Consider the following 23471-nt stretch of genomic DNA (forward strand, 5'->3'; position numbering starts at 1 on the left):
CATTCATTTGATTACCGCAGTGAGTCAAGTAAAATTACCATGAATAAACATTTAAACACTTATTTCTGAGTCCTCATTTTAAATTAAGGGAAAAAGCCCATAATTGTGTGCTCCAACCTATTTCAAGTGTAGTCAGGGCCACAAGGAATACCCTGTTAGTCAATCTGCATACAGGGTAAATAAAGTGTGAATATCGACATACCGGTACATGTACTTTGCAGCAATCTTCAACTTTGAAATTCTGAATTTAATGGTAATTAAGTTCCACTGATCCCACCCTTACAGAAGCTCACCTATTTCTTCTTCCTCATCCTCAATCTCCTTTTCTTCATCTTTTTTCTCCTCAAAAACTGTTTCTTTAAAGGCTTCTTGATCAACAAACTTTAACAAAAAACAGCTAATTGTTTGAACCCCACAGTAGTATTTCATTGTGTAGCCGGGTGAGACTGTCATCCTGGTAAGGACTATTAAATGTTCGTAGTGAAATGACATTTTGACATTTTCATGTCATTTTCATTTTCATGATGACTTCTGCTGAGGTTGTCAAAATATCAGTTACAGCTACATTTGCACCCACATCAATCCTTCCCAGGATTACTCTTGATCATCGCTTTCAATTTCAACTACTTATTATCTCATTACTTTAACAAAATAATGATCTGTTGCAAATTGCATAATAATCAAAATTTGAAACTACATGTTTAATTAGTTTAAAACTAGGTGATGTAATTTAAAACAAACAGCACTGTTTGTTTTAAATTACATCAACTAGTTTAATGAACATTGTTCCAGTTAAAACTAAGATTATGTAAAAAAATTTTCAGAAGAGAAATTGAGTGACTTTGAGTTAGTATTTAAGTTAGCAAGGGTTCATGTCAAAATAACAGGATGGAAATTCAGGAGAAATTGGATTGCAATACCAGTTATTAGCCTGAATTTCAAGATCAAAATTATAGTAAGCTGTGGTTTGAATTATCATGAGTTGAGTGCACCAAGAAATGGTGTAAGTACTGCATAATGCAGCAGCTAGCTTTTAGTTACATGTTACACCCTGTTACATGTTGCAGCTGTACAGTATGTACCAGTTTCATGTTACAGCGAGCAGCTGTACAGTAGTTACTTGTACTTTTCATACATCCATATATCCTGAAGGAAATGAATTTTGACATCACTACAAATGGAAACTTGGAAAAAAAAACATGTACATGCCATTTAATAGCTGACTATTCCTTATTTTGGGAGGAACATCTATTACTTACTGGAACTCTATCACATTTTCCATCAATAACTTTGTGTTCTTGGTCAAGTTCATCTCGTATGGTTTTAATCAAGGCAGGGCAATTACATCCTCTCACAACATTTACCAGAAGGCCACCCTGAAAGACAAGAGATGCATGTCTTGACTGCATTGAAATCAAATTGATGCCATAAGGTCAGCACACAGTCAACCACGGTGCAATGTGTAGTAGCTGGAAACTGTTTGATTACTTTTACTTACAGCATAGAACAGGAACGTTGGTTGACTTTTCATTCTGTAAGCCTCCAAAGAATTGATGGAATCTGTCTCAGCCTTTTGAAAGCAATTAGTACAGCATATAAGTAGTCAATAAGAAATACTCATGACAAATTACCGGTATATCGAATACCAGTAGCTATGATGTAATGAGATGACAAGTTTATACATTGATATATGAGTACTTAAGATTATTGTTGCTGAAATGCTTGATTTCCAGCATTTTTATGATTGAAAAAAAAAATTGCATGCCCCCACTAAAAAGGAATTTTTGGTTTGAAAATCGACCTCCCTGTCACACTCAATCCCATAATCCTTTAACTCCCAAGATCTGATTGTTCATTCTCTCCTCTAGCTACTACACATTTTTTTGTAAATTAGCTTTGAGAATTTGATGTTAGATCAGGATAAAACTTTTACCTGATCAGTTTGAGTAATCTCATTACCTGTTTGCAGGATAGTATATAGAAATATTATAGGGAGAAGGTTCATGTCAAACACTTCTACAAGTTAATTATAATATATAATTATAATATTTTAACCCACTACCAATCTTTATGAGAAAGAATAAAGCATTGCTGTGTCTTCATCTTAACCCACCCCACAAGCAAGAAAGAAACTAAGAGTAAAAATAAACTCAACATGTTTCCGGTGGTTACAAGTTAAAGAACTTGGAGCCTGCTACTGTATACTGTGGGAAACATGTGGTGGTGTTTTTTACATGATTATGATTCTGCTAGACAATATTCCAGACCTAATTTATAACAATAATAATAATAATGATCGTTAGTAATAAATGATAATGATCATAAAAAACATTAATACTGATAAGATAATTTAGTAAAAAAGATAATCATAATAATGACAACTTACAGTTGCAAATACGAGCAGGTCATCTCCCAATTCATTCTTAAGTCTCTTGAAGGAACTAACAATTGCTTTACATGGACCACACCAAGCTGAATAGGTATCTGCAACTGAAAATTAATATGTAAAATAAAAATACATCTCACAAACTTTGAGCTAGCACCACAACACTACAAGAAATAATGTCCAATGACTCATTTACATACCACATAACATTAAAACTATCTGGAAAATTGGTTTTTAAAATTTCCTTTCCTTTACTACTGACAGTTTATAGTGGTTTCATGATATTTGTTACTTTCATTCATTCATTCCTTCATTTTTTTTTTGCTTCTCACTCTGTGACAGTCTGAGACACATACAATTCTTATCAAACTCAGGTTCGAAAAGATCAAACCCAAGGAAAAATTTCGATCATCAAATATTTACACACTCAAAGTTACACTTCACCTATCAGGCCTTCCTTTGATAACAGTTCATCCCACTGCTCCTGGGTTTTAATTTCAACCTTTAAATAAGAAAGACAACCTCCTTCTGTAAACTCCATTATTAGCAGCTAGCACATTTTAAAGTGCTAAATACTACAGCTGTGTTCATTTATTAATATATAATTAGTGATTACCAGGATTGCTGTAATTTGAAAGAAACATTGCATAAAAAATATTAATAATAATAATTATGGAGTACTTAGTTTAAATTATAAGTTATTAATAATTCCATAACTGTTAAAAAAGCTCTGCTATTATTCTTGCAAGACTTGACTTTCTTTGTGATTATAAATTACATTCAAATATGGAGAGATCCATCATTTTAGTTAATCATTGTTACTTAGCCAGAGGTTTGCATTTTAGTAGATATTAGCATCAAAAGCTATTTCAAATTTTTAATATATCAGATGACATAGAGACCCACTGTTAAAACAAAACCATCAAACTCAAAAAATTTTTTACAACCGGTTCTTCAGACCTATGGGGGGGGGGGAGTGAGGGTTGTGTATGTGCACCTCCCAGCTTTTCTTCTTTTGGCAATTTTCTTTTTACCCAAAATAGGGGGGTCCCAGGCCACCTGGGCCCCTCTGCTAGATCTGCCACTGTTCTTGTATAATTGCCAATTGCAATAGTTCTTATCTGATGTGCAGCAAGCTCATCTAAAATAAAATTACCACCAAACACCATCAAACCCTACTGACACATCCTATATTCAGCTTGTGATGTACAAGTACTGGCAAAATATATTGCTCTCTCCTTTCAGTTCAATTGGTCAAAATAAGTTTACCATTATGTCTAATTTCTGAAATCTCTCAGCTAGAACAATAGTTATTGTAGCTTAACAACTTGGTTATAAAGTTAAGGCCATACTCCAAAATACAAAATTGTCACTTTGTTTTCTTTTTCAATTCAAGGATATAGATCTAAAGAGAATCTTAAATCTATATTGTTGCAGTGTGCTACAGTCATTTACGCCTTGACCTGTACTTGGCTGTGCTGCCCTGACCATACAGTCCCTTACACCTTAATCTTACATGTAAGATTATATATTTGACATTGTAATTGGATATTTCATTGCCCTTATTTTTTTGTACTAAAAGGGATAAAATGCACACCATAAATAAAGAGGCATCGCCAAAGCTGGTTGCCAGTTGCAAATCTTAACTCCCACATGATGTAAATATTAACAGATTATAAAACTGAAATTGAAATTTGGCCTCAGTTCATGGGCAATAATTTAGTCTGGAATTGCAAGATCAAGGGTTGTACATCAGTGTTTACATTATGAACAGCCACATCCCACTAATGGATCTCAAGAGTTCATCTGTCTCCCAAATTATTGCCAGGAAGATGGGGTAGTGAGAATTTGCCAACAAAATCACACAGCTAATGGGGGGTTAGGGGGTAGTTAATTGCCCCAAAAACCCTCAGCCATCCAAATTAGTGAAAGTGAATTTAGAAAATAATAAATAATTCTTAAATGCTCAGCTCTCTTAAACAGATGATTATGACCACTGAGAAAACCAAAAAGAAATTTTTTCAGCCTGAATTTAGGAATGGAATAGCGAAATATGTCAAAGGCACGATTCAAACGCCATTATTATTAATGTAAGCTATTATATAAGATTGGAGTGTTTGAGCCTTTAATTGGTCTGCTTGCACGATCGATGTACGGTATCTGTTTTGATGATGGCCAAAACTTGTGGCTATTCCCGAGAGAAAAGGTCAGTATTGTAATGATGGTTTTATAGTTCTAAGTTCAGAGCCACATATTGTGACTAAATCGTAGAAAAAATATGGTGCAATTAACAAAACGAAATAACAACTCGTAAACAGCAACGAATCAGCTTGGCGCTCGAGGGTGTTATGATTTGATGCAAAGAAGCGACATAAAGACAGGTACAAAAATAACGGTTCCGTTTCTCTAGCGAGACAATTGCGAAAAAATACGACATGTTTGACACAATTCAGTTCATAAAGGGTCAAACGCCTTGCCTGCAAAGGTTTGAGAGCGTCCGGATTCTTCTTGATGTACGCCATATTGAATTCAAACAAAATGGTCTCCAAGATACATTCCTAATTTTATTCATATCTAACCCCATATGGTTAATGTTTATCGAACTGTTTATCACTTCACGGCAGGAAAAATAGGTAATAAATATTTCAAACGTAGTTGAGTAAAACTTTGAATTTGAATTTTAAGCTGGTAAATCAGTGTTAGTAAGCTCGATTGTTGCTTCAAAGCGGAACTTGATTTTTCCTCAGCTATTTAATACTGTATATTCTAGTTACCTTGACGAGAAAGGAATGACATTAAACAACTCTACTGAATAGAAAATTATATTTGCAAAGGTTACACGTTATATAATGAGATCAATATTCTGATTACTGTAATGAAGTTTTCTATAAGCATCAACGTTAAGCTGCAACGAGCGCAAATTAAACGTATCAACTTCAAGTCCATACTCTGAGCCAGAGAGCTCAGAATTTAGAAAAGAAACTGCTAGCTGCAAATAGAGAGCTGAATATTTTATCTGCGCTGCTCCCTTACTAATGACGTTCGTGCATGTTGAGATGAAGATTTCGTTATGATGTTTACTTTTCACTTCTCACCTCAGAGCTCTGATCTTGTTTTCAAAAGCTAGTCCCAATATTGATACAATGACAGGAGTATATTTTGTTCACCTTGTTAAGTGCACGAAGTTTATAAAGATAACCAATAGAAAAATTTCCGAAAATAAGCTCAAATTTTATGTCCTCCACTGCAGTGTAAGCTCAGGCATGTTACAGGACTCCAGTTCAGAAAATAATTATCAAACTTTGCTTTTAGCGTGCGTGAAATGCTTCAATTAGTTGACTTACACTTGATTCTCACTGCACAAACCTGAAGCTCGACCTTTCCTTTGGATTTCGCCATCCCCTTTAAAACTTTGGTTACTTGTAGTGGCACAAAGTAATTGGCTGGAAAATACTTAGTACACTGGCCGGTCGGCCGTTGGATGAAGTTTTCAATAGAGAGGGCTCAGGTTACCATGGAAACTTTCCAGAGGAGTGACAATTGGACCCAAGCTACCCCTCCCCTGGTAGCCGCCTCTCCAAAACATCTATTATCAGAAAATTCGAAGAGCCTGTGCATGTCTGAAAGGTTTAAATACAAACATGCATCTATCGCACAATTCCTCGCAAGTAATGCCAACACTTTGGTCTGATCATTTAAACAGAGTACAGCCACTGTTTAACAAAATTGCGCTGCGAACCCCATACTGCGCATAAAAACACGTAATCAGGCGGATAAGCGCGTGCGGTAACGAGGCATGATGGTTGTTAGCTCTTGAACGAGTGCGGTGACCTGTATTTTTTATTGCACAATTTTTGTGAACAAATAATCCCCTATAAATTGGAGAGATTAAAAAAATTCATCGAAGGGAAAGAAGATATAGCTAAAAGCCCTCACGAATTCCGTCATTCGAGGAGGCAAATTGTGACAAATTGTGGCAAATTGAAAGCAACGACTCGAGGCACGTTTTGAGTCGATGTCGATGACGCTGCGCACCCCGTACTGCGCATAAAAACACGTAATCAGGCGGATAAGCGCGTGCGGTAAAAAGGCATGATGGTTTTTAGCTCTTGAACGAGCACGGTGACCTGTATTTTTAATTGCACAATTTTTGTGAACAAATAATCCCCTATAAATTGGAGAGATTAAGATAAACCATCGAAGGGAAAAAAGATATTGCTAAAAGCCCGCACGGATTTCGTCAATCTAGGAGGCAAATTGCGGCAAATTGAAAGCAACGACTCGAGGCACGTTTTGAGTCGATGTCCTTAAAAGTTGCGTAATTTTTCCACAAAATATATGTAAAATTGTTCAATACGTTCGAGACTTTCTACCTATCAAGTATTTCTCAAGTGTTACTGTAAAAAGCCTGGCTTCTAGCTACCGCAAAGTGTACTGTGAACCGATGGGATGAGGCGCGCGATTATAGCGCCAGTACAGGCATGAATGGGTCATATCTCTTAAACAAGCACGGTAACCTATCTTTTATTTTTCGAAACAGACGTTGGTAAAGGACATTTAAGGAAATTTAAAAAAAAAAATTCGGTAACATTGAGTCACCTTAAACAATTCTCAATTTAGCTAAACCTTTTATCTGATCATGTATTTTTGCGAACAGCGCCAAGAGGGCCGAAAGGTAGCAGTGAGAGGACATTTGTTTGATTAAATCAACCCTTTTATGTAGAAAGCCTAAGCCCCCCTGATTTCGTAAAACCGTGGTTTAGATTAGACCTCGTGTATTTAGGATCAGTCGCTGATTTTGGACAATCGCCAAGTCACCAAGTACCTACAGTACAGTGTTTAGTTTGAACGAATCATTCGAAAAGACATTGCCGCGACAACGGGAAACATAGGCATGCCAGACATGCAAGAGTTATTTTTGTGCGGGAATTATCCACACGTAAGCAGAATCTCGGATATTTGTTTGTCTGTTTCTCAGTTTGGTGGTGGTCATCGGTGACGTGGTCTCAAAACAAGACTTACTACAAAAATGCGGAGGAGAAAGAAATTGGCCATCACTTTGCTCGCTTTACCAAGAGCACAGTACATCCACCACATATCTAAATTGACACAGCCCGTCAGGTACCTGAACGTCGAAGCTTAACAAATTCAGTCACCATTACTAACAACAGTCTTTCTCGGGACTATTCTCACACGGACGATCAGATAACGCGATCAAATAATGGATGACCCTAAATTTTAATTCTACAGATTAGAGCACAGTATTGTAACAAATGCAACAAGTAAACTAGTCTAAACGTCTTACACGGGTATCTGAAATCCAGTCATCCCATAAGCAATACAATTAGAAAAGGAACCCTTTTGCGAAATCATGTAGGATTTGCTCCATGCAAGCTAATTTTGGGTTCACTCGTGTACCGTAATTACTAAAACAAGGAATGACCTAAAACTACCTACAACCACCTAAAACCACCTACAAGGTGGAAAATGAGGAGTGTCGAAAGTGTGGAAAGTGTGGAGTGCGGAGTGTGGAAAATGCGGAGTGTGGAAAAATTTATAATTTAATAAGAGAACTAGTGTATGGTGGCCGAGAACTGCCATTAACAATATTCAAATTTATAGGAATTATTTTTGTTATTTTTTTTTATTTCGATTTATTTCTCATTTTTCTTTTTAAAATAAAAGCAAGTGAAAGTAAAATGTAAAATAGAAATAAAATGAAACCAAAGATAGATGAAATCAAATCAAAATTAAATACTACCCGGCCGAGCGCTGCCACTAGTTTTTTCTTCTTTTTTCGCGGTCGGAAAAAAAAATTTGTTCGTGGCCGAACGCTGCCACATGGCTGAGGGCTGCCAAACAAACCCAGAATGCACTACCATCAAAAAGTTCATGAGCTAGAAGCAATTTCTGGGTCGAATAATTCATACCCATGTCCTTTTATGTCGAGCAACATGAGTTTTTTGTCTGACTTTTCATAAGAAAAATGGGTTAGACATTGAGCCTTCTGACCCATAACATCTGTTTCCTTGACACAACAATCACCAGTATTGTTTAAGTACTTGGTAAACTGTCCATCAATAAACTCCTCCACAGTCACAAATTCTCCCTTATCATCTTCACCGTAGTAGATCTTTCTATACCTTAGGACCTCTCCCGAATGCATCAATAGCATGTTTTTCAATGATTTTTTGTTCCAACTGGCGAGCAAAATTCCTTGCAAGAAGATGCATCTGAACCGCCTTTTGGGTGTGTTGTTGGACAGTTTGCCCAATGTCATTTATTCCCTTCACAGCATCAGGAAGGTATCTTTTAATGACCCAGGTAGTCCCCTTGTACTGTGGGTGCTTTGTGGTTGCTTTGTATGCATTGCGAAACCCACCGTGAGCAAACGGCTCTTTTTCTTCATTGAATTCGACAGTTATTATTATACAGCTCCTTTCCTTTAATTAATTTATGCGTTGTATCTCCTGCATCACGCTTCTTCCCTCTTTTCGCAGTCACTTTCTCTTTTTTCTCTTTTTAAAGAGCATGGACTGCTTGTTGTTATTGACTGTAATGTTTCACTCGTTTGATTGTTTGATTCTTTTGTTTACATTTTTGCGTTCTTTTAAGCTTGAAAAAGTAATGTATGGTTTAGTAGTGAAAACGCAATGATGCATCGCCTTAAAGGAAATGGAGTGCTTGTTATTGTTGTTCATATCGTTAAAACCTACTCCTTACCCACACTCTTCATTTTCCACACTCCTCATTTTCCACACTCCTCATTTTCCACACTCCTCATTTTTCACACTCCGCACTCCGCACCCCGCACCCCGCACCCCGCACCCCGCACCCCGCACCCCGCACCCCGCACCCCGCACCCCGCACCCCGCACCCCGCACCCCGCACCCCGCACCCCGCACCCCGCACCCCGCACCCCGCACCCCGCACCCCGCACCCCGCACCCCGCACCCCGCACCCCGCACCCCGCACCCCGCACCCCGCACCCCGCACCCCGCACCCCGCACCCCGCACCCCGCACCCCGCACCCCGCACCCCGCACCCCGCACCCCGCACCCCGCACCCCGCACCCCGCACCCCGCACCCCGCACCCCGCACCCCGCACCCCGCACCCCGCACCCCGCACCCCGCACCCCGCACCCCGCACCCCGCACCCCGCACCCCGCACCCCGCACCCCGCACCCCGCACCCCGCACCCCGCACCCCGCACCCCGCACCCCGCACCCCGCACCCCGCACCCCGCACCCCGCACCCCGCACCCCGCACCCCGCACCCCGCACCCCGCACCCCGCACCCCGCACCCCGCACCCCGCACCCCGCACCCCGCACCCCGCACCCCGCACCCCGCACCCCGCACTCCGCACTCCGCACTCCGCACTCTTCATTTTCCACCTAACCGGTTTGGTTCCCTACAACCATCTAAAACCACCTAAAACCACCTACAACCACCTTCAGAATACTATTGTGACAATTTGTGACAATGTAAATACACACCGGAAATGTTGTCGCATGTCTCGCATGTCATGACCAGGGAAAAGCACTAAGAGAATTTTTTACACAGGAACAGCACCAAGAGCCTTGAGGTTTTTCGAGTAATAGATAGACTACGTTTTCAGGGTCAGTGTTTTCAAAGTCTGCAGCATCCTTACGAGTACCACACGCGAAATAGATCGAGTCAATCAGCCGCGGTAATTTTAGGGAATTTATAAGCTACATGCATCTCACAAGATTTGCAAGTTCTGTTTATCACAGCTGTCACATCGTTTAAATTATCACTGTTTTTTTCCCGGTTTCCTGTTCTCAGTCAATTAAGTTTTTTTCTCTGAATAATAGTATCTCATTTCAAACTGTTTTGTTTTCTTTGTTGTACCCTCACTACGCAGCCCAATTTGAAGCAATTTAAAATGGTTATGGCTGCTCGGATTTCGATTTTAGCAAAGGGCAAAATGTTATATTACCCATATAAATATAGAGGCAAGACCGATACACCGTAGATAAGTTTTAAAACGAAGCGCTATATTTCGGCTGGCCAAACCAGCCTTCTTCAGGTGCAGTGGGAATTGACATAGAATTAAGGTGGTACTTAGTATTCCGCTATTACATTATACAGCTGTGCTTATCTACGTTGAATCGGTCTTGCCTCTATATATATATGCGTAATATAACATTTTAGATCATTCCTTGTTTTAGTAATTATGACTCGCGTAATCGAGTACACATTCCGGACCTATCGTTGGAATGAGTGAGACATTTTGAAAACATTACATTACAGGTCTTTGATTGAAATCTAAAGCTTTTTCCTACAGCAAAACTTCTGAAAACAAACAAACAAACAAACCATGCGTTTTTGAAAAGACGGAAAGAACCGGATCGCTCTGTCCAAACCTCAAACCACAGAGCAGCCCACTGTTTTCCATGACAAACACTGACAAACATGTGGCCTTTTTAAAAATAGTTCTTTTCAAATTTTTTTCATGGTGATCAGGAGTTTTCAGAATGATCTTGTTTGGCTTACCAGGAATCCATGTCTGACTCTAAAGCCTCCTGGACGCGGGACACGCGCGTTAAGGCCATGTGTATACGCTGTCTTACGAACACTTGAAGTTGCCGGGTATGTGTGCAGTGGTCGCCTGAGTACAACATCTCTGGTAGTGATTTCGTCGTGTGGCCCGTTCATGTCTTCATCTGAATCATAGTTAGAATTTAGCTCACTTCTGTTGCGTGTGCCATCACCGTTTTTACCACGCTCCATGACTCTATTAATACAATGGGAACAATTTGAAAGGCTACATTTAAGTTCTGAATTGGTTTTATGATAATGTTTGTGACCAGAAGTAGTGAAATAAACTCTGCCGCTATCGTGGTGGTGGTGGTTGGGAGGGGGGCGGTTTAGTGGAAGTATCCATGGGGGTTGTGGTCAACATTTTAAATATCAGTATTTTTTGTTTCTTTGCGTGAAATTAGCTTCAACTGGTGTGAACAAATCCATGCGCACACATACTGACCGCTGTGTCTGTACCAATCAAATAGGATATGTTCTGACATTTCAGGCTTTTGGCATGTCATGGATGTTATGGAAATGTTTTTTAGTACTAAGATTATCATCAAATTACCCCTAACAACGAAGGTCAGAGTTCCGAGGAAAATATCAGCTGATATATCCAGGACATGATCAAATATGACTTAACACCTAGCCCGGCAATCATCTCACTTTGTTTCCTTTGTGCAGTGGAGCCAGTCTCTGTTGCATTATTGTCTGTCCCTTCTCAACTTTACTGTATCGATAACTGCAAGGAAATTGTTCTCAACTTTCGGAAGTGTTAGATGAAGTGGTCTTTTAATTAATTGCGTTCAGTGTTTCGCTAGTTGTCATTTCTTATATATAACTGACAAACACAAACGTTTTTTTTGCCAGATTATTTGTTTCCGTAGGAAAGGAATCCCTTGCATACTAGTCAATCAGATTGTCAGTTCGACCATGTCTAGCACTATTTACACCATTTGTACGAGTTGCTACTGACATAACCACATTCGTTTTTCGTGTAGTTCCTTTGAAGTGATTAACTCGTAACACGCGCTTGAGAACACACCCTCATGGAACGAAAGCGAAACGAAAAATTCTGGGTAGCACACATTACATTTAAATGAGAGTCATGAAAAAGAAAAATGGATAAAATATATTTTTATTTTAAAATAAAAACAGAAGAACAAAATCCTGTTTTTAACTGTGGCTCGCGTTGGTTTGGATTGGGTTTGTTATAATGATAATGACAGATAAGTCTTGCTCGATGTAAGATCCAGTCATGGTTCAGACTTCCAAAAATAGTTGTCACTTTTAAACTATCACTGCATTTATTTAGAAGTGGTAGGTCACAGACATGAACAAGTGTTACCTAAGTTGGCAACCCATATTCCGCTATAATCAGCTTTGTTTTCAAAATTCTCGGAACATGACCAGTATTCTTAAGATCGCTGTTTGTTTGATACTGTGGTAAGTGAATCCTCCCGGCGTAACTGAAACATGCTCTTACCTTCGAAAAGAGGATGCTGTGTTCCCTCGCAGAAACTTTTAAGTTATCACGACGGCTAACGTTAAAGTTCGGAAAAGATTACGTACCACAGCAACCAAAGATGAACTACTTACAGCTAAACAAAATATCTGTGATGTATTTGTCATTCATTTTAAACGTGGGTGAAAGCGTAATCAGCATAAGTTTGTAATCATCATAAACGTATCCTGACTACGTGTTGACGACCCATCTTCAAAATTTAATGAGATATATTTCGTAAAACTTTTATTTTAGTCGTAAGTAGTCCATTGCAAATCGTTCAGGTCAGCCAATTACTGACTGACCTGACCAATGAGTGATAAATGTGTCAATCATGGCATATTAACAGCTGTGCAGATCGCCTATCATTGAATGCTTTAGAATAGCCCTACAATGAATTTCGTATTTTGGTTGTATAAACAGAGTTACTAATGATATTGAAACACTAACAGTGAATGCCGATGATTTTCAGCTTTTCCTGTAAAACTGGGACTAACCGACCTAAACTGTCAAGAATCGGATTTTATTCTCCTGAAGTAGTCAGCTGTCCTCGCAAGTTATTCTTGTTCTTGTCTGAATCATCAGCCTAATGGTGGTTGACTTTCTTTTCTAACACAAAAATCCGCACAGCGTCATTTTACCCGATTCTCTGCAGATTAATGCAAATCTGTTGAGCAAAACCATCCGTTTTGATCCAAGAATACTTGTTTTCTTGGAAATTCATCCCATACTTCTCTGCATGATTTGAAATGAGAAATAAACCGAGGCCGTTGAGGAACATATGCATCACACAACCAGCTTACTTTAAGCGCGAAAGTTCACTTTGCAAGGGTATATCAACTGCGGTGGTTCACGCTAACTTTAGCAAGAACAGGAAGCTTTAAACTAATTCTGAAAGATAAGCCGGAAAGGTGAGTCTTACCAAAGAGAAAAAAAAATAACGTGTACTTCCTCGGTAAAATACAGGTCGCGACGAAGGGTGCCTTCGTGATCTCGCAAACTCTATTGTGTTTGACAGTGATGACTACAAAAGCTTTTACTGAAGGCTTTCTTCACGTTGACTTTTTTTTTAAAGATTTACGGGCGACGAAAAAGAAGATAAAGTACTTGTTCAAAAGAAATCGGCTATTTCTTTCCCTTTATAAGTACATGTGTGGGGAACAGGATGCACAGTACTATACTAAGGAATCATCAGAAGGCCGATGAGCAAAACCGGCTGCTTTCATTATCAACATCCCGCTGGACCCACTTACGATGGGTTAAATCGTGGCTCCTCTGAGTTGTTTTTTTTTTTCTGGGAAGAGAAGTGTTATGAAGACCGATTTTTCTTCTAAAGAAGTGGGATAATAGGAAGCGTTTATTAGAGTGGCGGCGTCCATTAGGTCAGATAAGGTAGGCGATATTCTAATACGGGAAAGTCAATAAACTCAAGACTCTGCTCATTAGATGACAATCGTTGTTAAAATGAAAATGAAACACCATTTTTAAATTGCTAAGCAGCATGAGATTATAAACAGTTTATTATGATATCCAGCTAAATATTTAGTCATTTCAGTTTGTATCAAATTTAGAGGAATTTGAAACCCTTAAAATGATAAATGTGGACTGAGTTTCGGTGCTATCTCAGAAAGAGAGTTAGGAATGTAAAATTTCTCTGTTTAGAGCCTATTTTCGATTCTTCTTTTTCTTTTTGGATGGAGGCTTGGAGCTGCTTATTGACGGAACATCGGATTCCACGGACCTCTAAAGCAGAATAATAAAAATAAGATACTTCAGTCTTTGACTTAAAAATTTCAAATGACGATAAATTAGAACAACGCCAACACCAACACGGATTTACTCAAATTGTCTTAGGTCTTAGCTAGGGGAGGGGAGGGCAGTGGGAGTAAAAGACAACTGAGGAATAGATTTGCAAAAGAAAACAAGAAGAAAAAAATAAAATGAATTGATGTCTTTTTGAAATTCATAATAATGAATACAGCAAATTGCGAATTTCTTACCTTGGCAGATTTTGAGTTTGAATTTTCTAAAATGGTACTCTGAGTATCTTGAAATCTTTTCAAATCAGCTGCAAAAAGAACCTGCAACAGAGAAAAAAATAGCAGCATTGAGAAGCTTCACCTCACAACCTGGGTCTAGGCATTTACAAATTGATAGGTAAATATAGTCATGGAGTAATTTGATGTGACATTTCATAACTTTGTACTGAATGATCACCTGTATCATTTATATAAGGTGCTAATTTTTAACAGAGGTACCCTGATTCCCTATAGAAAAAATTTGACTTCTATACTATTTTAAGCAATGACTTTTAGAAATAGCAATGCAAAAACCATTACCGATTGAGCCCATCCAGCATACTTCCCAAACAGCTCCCTGTAATGATCACCTGAAGAAAATGGTGGCATAAACTGATTACTAACCCTAGGCAATTAAATGCTTGCCATGAATTCTTATCTGCAACTGCAAAATATTTTTTGGATCTGGAGACTCCTGACAGGGCTCCACACTTACTTTTCAACTTACTAGCCAAGTGGTCAGTGACAACTTAGATGTTACAACAATTTAAGCTTGTTCACTAGCCAAACTGGTTAGTGGAAATAAAAAACCACCAGCCAAAATTGAATTTCTACTTGTCTGTGGCTAGTTGGCTACCATGGTTAGTGTTGAGCCCTGTCCTGGAATCAAATTTTTTCCCATACAGCCATTCCACTAAGTAAATACATACAAAATTCATTAATTTTCACCCCAAAACAATTTCCACTCCAGGCTACTTACCTATTTCCTTATAAACCTTAGTGGTAAGAGACTTGGTTCTTGTAAGTTGGGGCAGGTAGTGTTTAGTAGTTATCTGCCACACGTGTGTGTCTACTGGAACAGCATCATGTTTGTCCAGTGACATTAAGCAAACACAATCTGCAACCTTAGCTCCCACACCTGGTAGCCTACAGAGAGCTGGTATTTGCAATTTTTTTTTAAAAACAAAAAGAAGCACCAGTTAATGAAATTGACCAGTTGAGAATTGAAATACTTATATACAAGTATTGTATGGGTACCAACAACCGTGTTTAAATTCACCCTCACAACCAAGTTCAATATTAACAAACTATCTCATTGTAACACAAAGTAGTGATGTGATTCATAAATGTAGGATGCAGCTGAGTAAAATCTAGGTGCTTAATAGAAACAAACTAAACTTCCAAATGACGGTGCTGCCATGTGTGAATAAAGTCTACAAAGTATTGCTGGGCCAACAAGTCAGTAAGTTTATGGACAGACTCAGTGATGCTATCACTGTCTATCGTGCAAATAATAGCTGTGAGACTACGCTGATAAGGATGACCGAAACATGGAGAGCGGAACTAGACAGTAAGAAAATTTTTTGGCATATTGTCGTCGGATGTGAGCAAGGCTTTTGACTCTCTTAGCCCTCAGTTGCTCATAAATAAGCTGCAGGCCTACAAGTTCTCTGAAAAAGCCATACAACTCATACGATCATATTTTCAGGGAAGAGAGAATAGAGTAAGGATAAGTTCTGTAACAAGTGATTGGGTTATTGTGAAGAGGGGATGTCCACAGGGAAGCACGTTTGGACCACTTATGTGGAACATTTTACAGAATGATTTGCCTAACAATATCTGATGCCTACGTCTCGATGTATGCAGATGACCATCAGGTCTTTGTAGCAAATGAAACTACAAAAAGCGAGGAGAAGGTTCTGGTGGACAATGGTGAGAGGATGACTAAATGGTCTCAAGATAATCTTTTAAAAGTTAATTGCGATAAATATCAGGCTATGGTTCTGGGAAATCCAAAAGGAGAAAGGAACGTTGATCTAGATATAGGTGGTGAAAAAGTGCAACAGTCACAATCCATCAAGATCCTGGGTGTAAACCTAGATGAAAACCTAAATTTTAGAGATCATTTACGTAGTGTGTGTAAGAAAGTTGGTGGGATGATCGGAATATTAAGTAGGCTCAAGAATCTTATCCCTGTAAATGCCTAGTTACTTTTGTACAAATCAGCTATCTTGCCACATCTTACCTACTGCCACCTAGTGTGGCATTTTTGCACAGCATCAGATAGTCGTAAATTGGAGTGTCTACAAGAAAGAGCCTTGAGACTAGTGCACAATACTACTACAGAAAGTTATGAAACCTTGCTGAAAAGAGCTAAGTTAACTACATTACTAAACAGGAGGTCGCAGGATATACTCATTTTGATGTTTAAAGTTAAAAAAAAAAAATTAACTATGGACCAAATTGCAGATATTTTTGATATCAATGAGGAGAATACTAAGAGATATAGCCTAAGAAATGCTGATTTTGTCTTACCTTGGTTTAATACTGTTACCTATGGAAGACGTTCTCTCAGATTTCTCGGACCACAATTGTGGTCAAAATTAAGCAAGGGGAAGGGAAATATTGAAAATTTGGCATCCTTTAGGACTATGATACATAACAAGGATGTAACATCATTTCTGGAAGGATGTGGGAGGGAATGCCACTTATGATTTTGTTAACTGAATGTGTGCATATCTTAGGGCTTAGCTGTAGATGTTATAGAGGAAATGTAAAACTTAGCCTTGTGGTGCCACTAAACGCTTTACTTGAGTGGTGTGGATTTTCGACATTTTTAATGTTTTAAAGTATTTATTAATTTCTTTTTTTAATGATATAATGTAGTTTTAGGATGTCCTCAGTTCGTGCCATTAATTAGTGTATTAGTTTTAGAGTATTTATTAATTGTTTTAATGATGTAATGTAGTTTTAGGGTGTCCCCAATTAGTGCCTACATAGTGCCTACAGGCACTATAATGACTAGACACGTTAATAAAGGTCATGTATGTATGTATGTATGACAATGTTTGAAAGTGTTTGCAGTACATGCAAGAATGTCTGCTAATGGAATATGTAAATATCGAGTTTATGCTAAATATGAAACATGGCTTTTTGTGCACATTTTTATGACCAGAAAATATCAGATAAATCTACCTCTGAAAGATACTGACAACACTTTCACTTCCAAAAGTGACAAAAAGTTACTCACAATATCAATACATTATATATCAAACATGCAATTAGAATAAGCTAATAATCACCCAGAAAGCATTCCCTAGACGTAATTCCCAGTTCAATTTAACAAATCATAGGGGAAATGTGCAGCAGCTGGAGGGAAAAGATAAAAAATCAGATTTCGATGGTTAAACGGCTGAGTGAACTTTCACTGTAGAGAGGGATTAGCATTTAAATGGGCATTACGGAATCCACATCCACAAGCACATATGAGGGTGGCAAAGGGTTCCTATGTGAAGTGTGATTAAGGCCAAAATTAATATGTAATGCATGAATTTTACAAAAATGTAAGAATGATTCATGAATTTATGAACTAGCAGGAGCCGTAATATTTGCCTCGTGAAGTATATGTTGTTGTTCAATTTTATCCTTGGTTCAAATTTTATTTTCCTTTGTTCTTGGTCATGTTAATGTATGATAATGAGTTTGAAACAAAGGAAAATAAAATTTGAACCAAGGATAAAATTGAACTACAACATATACACGACCTATGAATTTAATTATCAACATTTTCTGAAACCTCGCTCACAAGAAGAAAGATTTGAAGGTTTCCCTTTTCAATTTGTGACTCATGAAATGCTGTTTAAAATAGACGTGACAAATGATTTTGCTGAACTTAGGGTGTGAAACTGGATCAGGACCCCCCTTTCACCATTCTCACATATGGGTTGAAGGTTCTAACCAGCCAGGAACTAATCAAAAATTAAGAGCCCATGACTGTAAATATAGAGAATCGCTGGCCAAGCTGAAAAATCGAAAATTCTGATAATTTTCCTTGAAAACCCTTTTAGGGAGATATATTAGAAAAAAATATTTCAAAGTCTGAAAAATCAAATGTTTCTGAGAAAATGGGGAAAAACAAAAATTTGGGTTTTTACCTAATTAAGTATGCAAAAAATACAGTAAAATTGAGCAACTTTAGTGTGCTAGTACTGAAGGAGGATGTTTCGTAAGAAATCGGGGATGTTTTTACTTGAAAATATAATTCATTTGATTTTTATTTATGGCACTTTTAGGAGCTTTGGTTTAATTTTAAAAATTACAAGATTTTTTAACAAAGTACTCTCAAACACTTGGTGCAAAAGCAACAATTCGAGCAACTTCAAGCCTTCAAAACGTGTCTTGGTATGTGAGAAATCACGTCAAAATGCATGCAGGCACAAAGTTTGGTCCTTATACTAAAATAATATGAAATAAAAGATTTGGGTAATCCAGAAAAGTGCCGGAAAAATACAAGAGTTACAACGCAATGTGGCCAAGGTCACGAATTTGCATGATACAAATCAGTTCTAGAAATCATACTTGAGAGCTACGAAGTAAACAAGATAGTCAAAGATGGTTAAAACAATTATTTGATATGGAAATGATATGAAATTATACAATAAAAAATCCATAGACATTGCTGAAGAGGGCTGTAAATTGATGTGTAGATACAAAATTTTCTGTTAATTTGAATTGCACAAGACTTTGTTATTGTTGACTCGCTATTTCAACAGCACTACCTACACCTAACTATAGATAAGGGCCGCTGTATATTTCACCATTTTTGTTAACTAGGTGTTTATTATCGACACTATTTTTAGTTGAATAGCTACGTTTTCTGCAACTGCAATAATATTTCTTTTGAAATATCTTGCATATCTTGAAAAATGTTGTGCGAGTAAACGAAGTCATGCAACACCGCAAGCTTCTGCTGTGTAGTTTTTCACCTAAGATAACAGCCCAACTATTTTTTATGCTATTTACTCTTATCTTTTTCGGAAAAAGGGCCACATTTCTGTCACAAAAATTGATAAAAAGGACTTATGTCACGGTAACAATTATACTGTGTTGCAGTCTGGGCGATAATTCTCTATGATGTAATCACGGTCTTTTTCTTAAAGGTAACCACGTGTGAGGTTTTTCACAGAGCATAAAAAGAAAACAATATCATTCTGTAGCTTTACTTCTCTTCTTGCAGGGGGGGCTTGTGGTGCAAGTTCTGGAATTCGTGTAGTGACTAGTGTTAGACAGTCTCGGGGAACGCGAAACTGTTCCCCCACGCAAAAGAAGATTAATGACATCAGTTTACTGAACAACTTCAGATTTTATCCCGGTGGAATGAGGGTGTGGCAGACATTTCATAAAGGCCCTGGCAAATTCATCTCTTTGGAAGGAACAAATGGTAAACTTTACGTTACATTCTCTTTCCAGTCTCTAGCTATAATGTAACATGATCTCTCTTTAGTTTTGAGACTGAAAAATTCAGCGAGGGAAAGCTTGAAATCAAGATCACTTGAAAACATCAAACTTGGTGCCAGTTTTTGTTATAAAAATTTATTTCAAGTTTTTTTTTTATTTCGAACGCTATACTGGAAAAAGAAACGTTTACTTCATTTAGGTAGCAGTGCACAAGCTGCACCTAACCCTATTTTCGCTGTGGGAAACGCACCAAATCTTGCTCTGGACAATTTTTAGGTGTGTTTGATTTTGTCGTTAATCATCTTTCATGTTATTATTTTCCACAGAATGCCATTACCAAAATATTCCCTTGGCGAATTTAAAGAGATCGCCCCAAGGAGAAAAGTTAAAGAACCTAGTAAGTGAAGCCTACTGGCCATGAAGCGAAAGGCAATGTTCAAGTGTTTCCACGTCCACAAGAGGGCGGCACGCATAGTTTCCAAAGGCATTCTTCTCTGAAAAAGCATCTTGCATTCGGAACATGCACAAAGATGATTGAAAGGGAGACATTTCTTGATAAAGTGAAGGTTAAATATGCCGTAAGGCTCGAGGAAGGTTCAAGTTCCATGCCAACTATTCCTCTACCTCCTGAAACCTGTCCTCGTAGCACTGAAGGCTTCGCTTTCAAACAAGTTAAGAAAGCTTACCAGTTTAACGAAAAGCAACGAGAATATCTGACTGTTAGATTAACCATCAAACAAGAAAGTGGCAAAAAGGTTGATGCGGAAATGGTTGCAACAGAAATGAGAAGAGCAAAGGGTTCGAAAGGGAAGCGCTTGTTCAGTGTCTCCGAGTTTTTGGCGACCCAACAAGTAGCTTCATTTTTTCCAGTATGGCACCAAAAGTGAAACAGCAGACAGCCCTCTGCACACAAGCTGTAACTGAGGAAGATCTGGTTGCTATAGAAGAAGAGTTTAATTTGTCATATGCTAAGGAGTCTATTTTTGAGCAGTTAAATAAAAATGTAACCTGGGGTTGATCAGAGAAAAAAGACATCTTACATCACTCTGCTCGAAGACCTTGTTAAATGCTGCTCATGCAGTTTAACAGGCAAATGGCAAAAGGCTGCATCAAAAAAATTGAGTTTTATATGAACGTTGATATAAAATGGGGGCCATGGAGCATATTTTAGATCAGAGGAGCTATTTTAGTTCACACGTAGTGTGAGCTTATTGACACCAACTTATCAATGAGGGTCCTGGGGCCTCCCCTCCGAGGAGAGCCTCCTTTTGTCTGTGTCTTAGTACGCCCTTCTTGGTTCAGAAAGACTGCTAGATAGGGTGTCCTGGGATATGCTCCCCCCCACAATTTTTGAAATCTAGAGCTTCTGAAATCACCAGAAACGCGCTTCAGTCCTAGGAAAAATTTGTCAATTTTTTTTTAATTACAAAGATTAAAATAAATAATAATGATAATAATAAATTGTTCTACAGCCCACTCAACCCCATGGCTCCGCGGTCCCCGTATTAAAGGCGCAAACTAGAAATGAAAAAGTCCCCTTCGAACTGCACTTGGCAGTCAGCCTGAAGTCAAACAGGATCAGGCCGGCAAGATGTTGTTCGATAAAGACTCATTAAAGAGTTTATACAAATAATTTAAAACGAGATATATAAGACTGGATGCTTTAGAATGGAGTTTTGATGAAATAAAGGATCGTGTCCGCTTTACTCGGCAACTTCACCTTTGATCCAACGTGACAATTGTCCCGCAATTGAAACATTTTGCTTTTCCTCAAGACAGTATCGAGATAAAAAACAAAAATCTCATTGGCTTGAAAAAGAATTAAATGCTATTAAATACTGGTCATTATTCTTGTACATTTTATGTTCAAGCCATCAAAAGAGCCCTTCCTACACCAGAACCGTTAGGCGGTACGATTTCTACAACTGATTTGCATAATGCAAATTTGTGACCTCTGGCCACAGTGTGTCGCAAAGCTTTATGTTTTGCCGGCACATTTCTGAATTACCCAAATTTTTTATTACATATTATTTTAGCATAAGGACCAAACTTTGTGCCAGCATGTAGTTTGACATGATGCCACACATACCAAGACACGTTTCGAAGGTTTGAAGCTGGTTGATTTTTCGCTTTTTGCAACAAGCATTTAACAGTACTTAGTTAAAAAATCATGTAAATTTTAAAATTAAACCAAAGCTCCTTAAAATGCCACATATAAAAGTCACATTAATTATACTTTGAAGTATAAACACTCCCGATTTCTTATGAAACATCCTCCTTTAGTACTAGCACGCTAAAGTTGCTCAATTTTACTGTATTTTTTGCATACTTAATTAGGTAAAAACCCGAATTTTCGTTTTTCCCCATTTCCTCGGACACATTTTATTTTTCAAACTTTGAAATATTGTTTTTGAATATATCTCCCTAAAGGAGTTTTCCAGGCTAATTATCAGAATTTTCGATTTTTTTAGCCTGGCCAGCAATTCTCGATATTTACAGTTACGGCCTCTTAATAATTTGAACAAGTTGATGTGCCTGGGTTGAAGGACATAAGTAAGCTGACATTAAGTTAAAAAAGTGACTGATATTCATAAAAACATAAGAACATAAAAACATATTCATAAGAACATAAAAACAAATGATCTCACCTTCATGGGCCTCATTATATGGCACACTTCTTAAGTTTTCCAGCCACTTACTGTCATAATGTTCAAGAATGTAGCTTGCACATTGACTTATAAATTTTGCGCGATAACCAAACCCAATGCTACGCAGGTGCTGTTCAACTCTTGGCCCTTTCAAATCCTTCATGTCAGGGAAACTATAGTAGGAAACACCATCAATTTCTCCAAGATTCTCTCCATACTCATGACAAAGTTTTACTACCATTCCGCTTATCCGTGGTATATTATTGTTTGACGAGCAAATAAACGCAAACAAGGTTTCTACTGGGTCTTGTCGTAAAACTCGAACGCCTTGCATGCTTTCTGAAACTTTGACAAAGTGAGGATCCTTGGCTCTCCACTCGTCGTAGAGCGATTCAGTTTCGACTCCAAGCTGAAAGTAATCTCGTAGTATATACTCATATATATCGGACTGATGCATTTTTTCAGCTGAATAGCAACTAACACTGTGGTCTGAACATTTACGAACTTCTTTTAAAATTCGTTTGTTCTTTACAACTACTGACTCGTAGACACGATAAAAAATATCACTTTCATTTTGCTTTAGGGTCCACACATAGCCTGATAACACATTTGTCCATTCCCCTGGCGCTGTTTCCCTCCATCTAAAAGATTGTCCACTTGCCAGAGTAAAGTCTAATCGAATTTTTGCCTTCAATCCATCGACATAAAGCCTTCTCCAGGTGGACGACATCTTGGCGACCAATTTCCTCCCCAGTGCCCATAGTTTCTTTTTTCAGCCGGTAGGGTCTTGGCACGAGAAATTAAAGATCTCATCACAGGGGGCCCACACAAGCGACGTGTCTGGACGTATAGACGACATATCCATCGTTAACCATCCCTATCCATCCTTTACCATCCCTATCCATCCTTTACCATCCCTATCCATCCTTTACCATCCCTATCCATCCTTTACCATCCCTATCCATCATTTACCATCCCTAGCCATCCTTTACCATCCCTTGCCATACCCAGCCGTCCCTCACCATCTCTATCCATCCATAGCCATCCTTCACCATCTCTATCCATCCCTAGCCATCCTTTACCATCCCTAGCCATCCTTTACCATCCCTAGCCATCATTTGCCATCCCT

General features: G+C 38.3%; 2 protein-coding genes and 1 long non-coding RNA gene across 10 annotated transcripts in view; 1 reads left to right on the plus strand and 2 right to left on the minus strand.

Annotated features, from left to right (window-relative positions):
- The window catches only part of LOC111332560 (thioredoxin domain-containing protein 3 homolog), a 30424-nt gene extending 19279 nt beyond the window's left edge, over positions 1-11145 (minus strand). For 2 of the 7 annotated variants that reach the window (XM_022937918.2, XM_022937917.2), the window contains exons 1-6: positions 10905-11145; positions 2831-2888; positions 2387-2490; positions 1499-1570; positions 1260-1376; positions 294-381 (exon numbers count right to left, since the gene is read on the minus strand). In XM_022937918.2, coding sequence (XP_022793653.2) covers positions 294-381; positions 1260-1376; positions 1499-1570; positions 2387-2490; positions 2831-2888; positions 10905-11141 — 676 coding nt within the window. In that variant the 5' untranslated portion in view covers positions 11142-11145. Of the gene's footprint in view, positions 1-293; positions 382-1259; positions 1377-1498; positions 1571-2386; positions 2491-2830; positions 2889-4863; positions 4933-5730; positions 5902-10904 lie in introns of those variants that run through there. The other 5 variants (XM_088744321.1, XM_022937920.2, XM_088744322.1 and 2 more) reach the window with 4 other exon arrangements.
- LOC148716509 (uncharacterized) lies at positions 4028-21170 on the plus strand. 2 transcript variants are annotated; one of them, XR_015995083.1, is made up of 3 exons: positions 4028-4592; positions 19598-19677; positions 20021-21170. It is a non-coding gene; the product is annotated as an uncharacterized LOC148716509 (long non-coding RNA). The 2 variants fall into 2 exon arrangements; XR_015995084.1 differs by having other exon boundaries at positions 4300-4592; positions 19474-19677.
- LOC111332569 (N-glycosylase/DNA lyase) lies at positions 13877-23100 on the minus strand. The gene is made up of 5 exons (XM_022937929.2): positions 22343-23100; positions 15217-15393; positions 14778-14827; positions 14439-14519; positions 13877-14181 (listed from the first exon to the last, which is right to left on the minus strand). Exons 1-5 carry the CDS (start codon positions 23070-23072, stop codon positions 14104-14106), a joined length of 1116 nt encoding a protein of 371 aa, XP_022793664.2. The 5' UTR covers positions 23073-23100; the 3' UTR covers positions 13877-14103.
- Between the last annotated feature and the right edge of the window lie 371 nt (positions 23101-23471).

This window comes from Stylophora pistillata, chromosome 14 (assembly GCF_964205215.1).
Source record: "Stylophora pistillata chromosome 14, jaStyPist1.2, whole genome shotgun sequence".
In the NCBI taxonomy this organism is placed as follows: domain Eukaryota; kingdom Metazoa; phylum Cnidaria; class Anthozoa; order Scleractinia; family Pocilloporidae; genus Stylophora; species Stylophora pistillata.

Coding starts and splice junctions, on each gene's coding strand:
- LOC111332569 (XM_022937929.2), bottom strand. CDS start 23,072: ATGTCGTCCACCTGGAGAAGGCTTTATGTCGATGGATTGAAGGCAAAA. Junction 14,828..15,216: donor TAAGGTTTATAAGGAAATAG/GTAAGTAGCCTG, acceptor CATTTTCTTCAG/GTGATCATTACAGGGAGCTG. Junction 14,182..14,438: donor CAAACTCAAAATCTGCCAAG/GTAAGAAATTCG, acceptor ATTCTGCTTTAG/AGGTCCGTGGAATCCGATGT.